This window comes from Manacus vitellinus, unplaced genomic scaffold (assembly GCF_001715985.3).
Source record: "Manacus vitellinus isolate BGI_N305 unplaced genomic scaffold, ASM171598v3 scaffold_64_pilon, whole genome shotgun sequence".
NCBI classification, from domain to species: Eukaryota; Metazoa; Chordata; class Aves; order Passeriformes; family Pipridae; genus Manacus; species Manacus vitellinus.
The window spans coordinates 467311-469005 of NW_021940718.1; the positions used below are offsets into that span (position 1 = coordinate 467311).

A 1695-nucleotide genomic window follows, 5' to 3' on the forward strand; every position below is an offset into this window, starting at 1 on the left:
GCGAGCCAGGGAGGAATTTGGGGGGGAATTTGGGCTCCCCCCCTGCTCACGCCCACCCCGGTGCCATCCCAGACAAGCAGCACGAGGTGGAGATCCCCTCGGCGCTGGCCAAGGACAAGGAGAAGGAGCGGAGGAAGCGCCCCATGTCCCAGATCAGCGGCGTCAGGAAGCTCACGCACAGCTCCAGCCTCGCCGCCGCCGGCATCCCCCGCTTCGGGGTGCGCACGGACCACGAGGGGCTGCTGGCCAAGGTGGGCTTGGCACGGGTGACCCACCCGACCACAGGGTCCCTGGCGCCAGCCCCTCCACGGACCTCCGTCCCTCTGGTCCCCAGGAGCTGGAGGACACCAACAAGTGGGGGCTCAACGTGTTTAAAGTCGCCGAGTACTCGGGGAACCGCCCGCTGACCGTCATCATGTACAGCATCTTCCAGGTGAGCATCCCGCTGGGATGGCCCTGTCCCCGTGCCCGGATGGGGACGAGCCACCTCCCGCCTCCCTGCAGGAGCGTGACCTGATGAAGACCTTCCGCATCCCCGTCAACACCTTCATCACCTACATGCTGACGCTGGAGGACCATTACCATGCCGACGTGGCCTATCACAACAACCTCCACGCCGCCGACGTGGCGCAGTCCACCCACGTCCTCCTCTCCACGCCTGCCCTGGAGGTGATTATTGGTCTCCTGAGGCCACCGGGTGTGTCTGGCAGGGTTGTAACACGCCCGCAACTCCTTCTCACACCATTCCTAGGCTGTCTTCACGGACCTGGAGATCATGGCTGCCATCTTCGCCAGCGCCATCCACGACGTCGACCACCCCGGCGTCTCCAACCAGTTCCTCATCAACACCAGTGAGCTGGGGAGCAGGGATGGAGCTGGGGGGGTGTGGAGGACCCCACCTGGGGTCTCCCCAGGGTGACCGGTGCCCTCTCACAGACTCGGAGCTGGCGCTGATGTACAACGACGCCTCGGTGCTGGAGAACCACCACCTGGCCGTGGGCTTCAAGCTCCTCCAGGAGGAGAACTGCGACATCTTCCAGAACCTGAGCAGGAAGCAGAGGCAGACACTCCGAAAAATGGTCATCGACATGGTATGAGGGGGCTGGACCACCCCAGGGTGGGGGTCCAGGCTGGGGGGGGTCAGGCTGAGCCCCATTCCCGGCTTGCCCTGCCCAGGTGTTGGCCACGGACATGTCCAAGCACATGAACCTGCTGGCGGATCTGAAGACCATGGTGGAGACCAAGAAGGTGACCAGCCTGGGGGTGCTGCTGCTGGACAACTACTCTGACCGGATCCAGGTGGGCAGGGGGACACGGCTGGGAATCCTTCCTGGCACTGCGGACGTTGGGCATTGCTCTGGGCTGCGGGCACGTCCTGCCTGGTGGCTCCCAACCACAGCCGGGCATGGCCAAGGGTTCCTGGCACAGTGTGGGGGTGGTCCTGGGGGACAAAGGACACCGTGGCTGTGCCCACAGGTCCTGCAGAGCATGGTGCACTGCGCCGACCTCAGCAACCCCACGAAGCCCCTGGAGCTGTACCGGCAGTGGACCGACCGCATCATGGTGGAGTTCTTCCACCAGGGAGACCGGGAGCGGGAGAAGGGGATGGAGATCAGCCCCATGTGTGACAAGCACACCGCCTCCGTGGAGAAGTCCCAGGTGGGGCGGCGGCCTGGGGACGGGGTGGGGGCGTGC

At 65.2% G+C, this 1695-nt stretch overlaps 1 protein-coding gene across 1 annotated transcript in view; it reads left to right on the forward strand.

Moving 5' to 3' along the window:
* Nucleotides 1–1695, forward strand: part of PDE4C (phosphodiesterase 4C) — a 10384-nt gene that overhangs the window by 3182 nt on the left and 5507 nt on the right. Inside the window, exons 6-12 of the mRNA XM_029963857.1 lie at nt 10–251; nt 335–433; nt 505–669; nt 752–851; nt 937–1091; nt 1177–1299; nt 1477–1659. Coding sequence (XP_029819717.1) covers nt 10–251; nt 335–433; nt 505–669; nt 752–851; nt 937–1091; nt 1177–1299; nt 1477–1659 — 1067 coding nt within the window. The remainder of the gene's footprint in view (nt 1–9; nt 252–334; nt 434–504; nt 670–751; nt 852–936; nt 1092–1176; nt 1300–1476; nt 1660–1695) is intronic.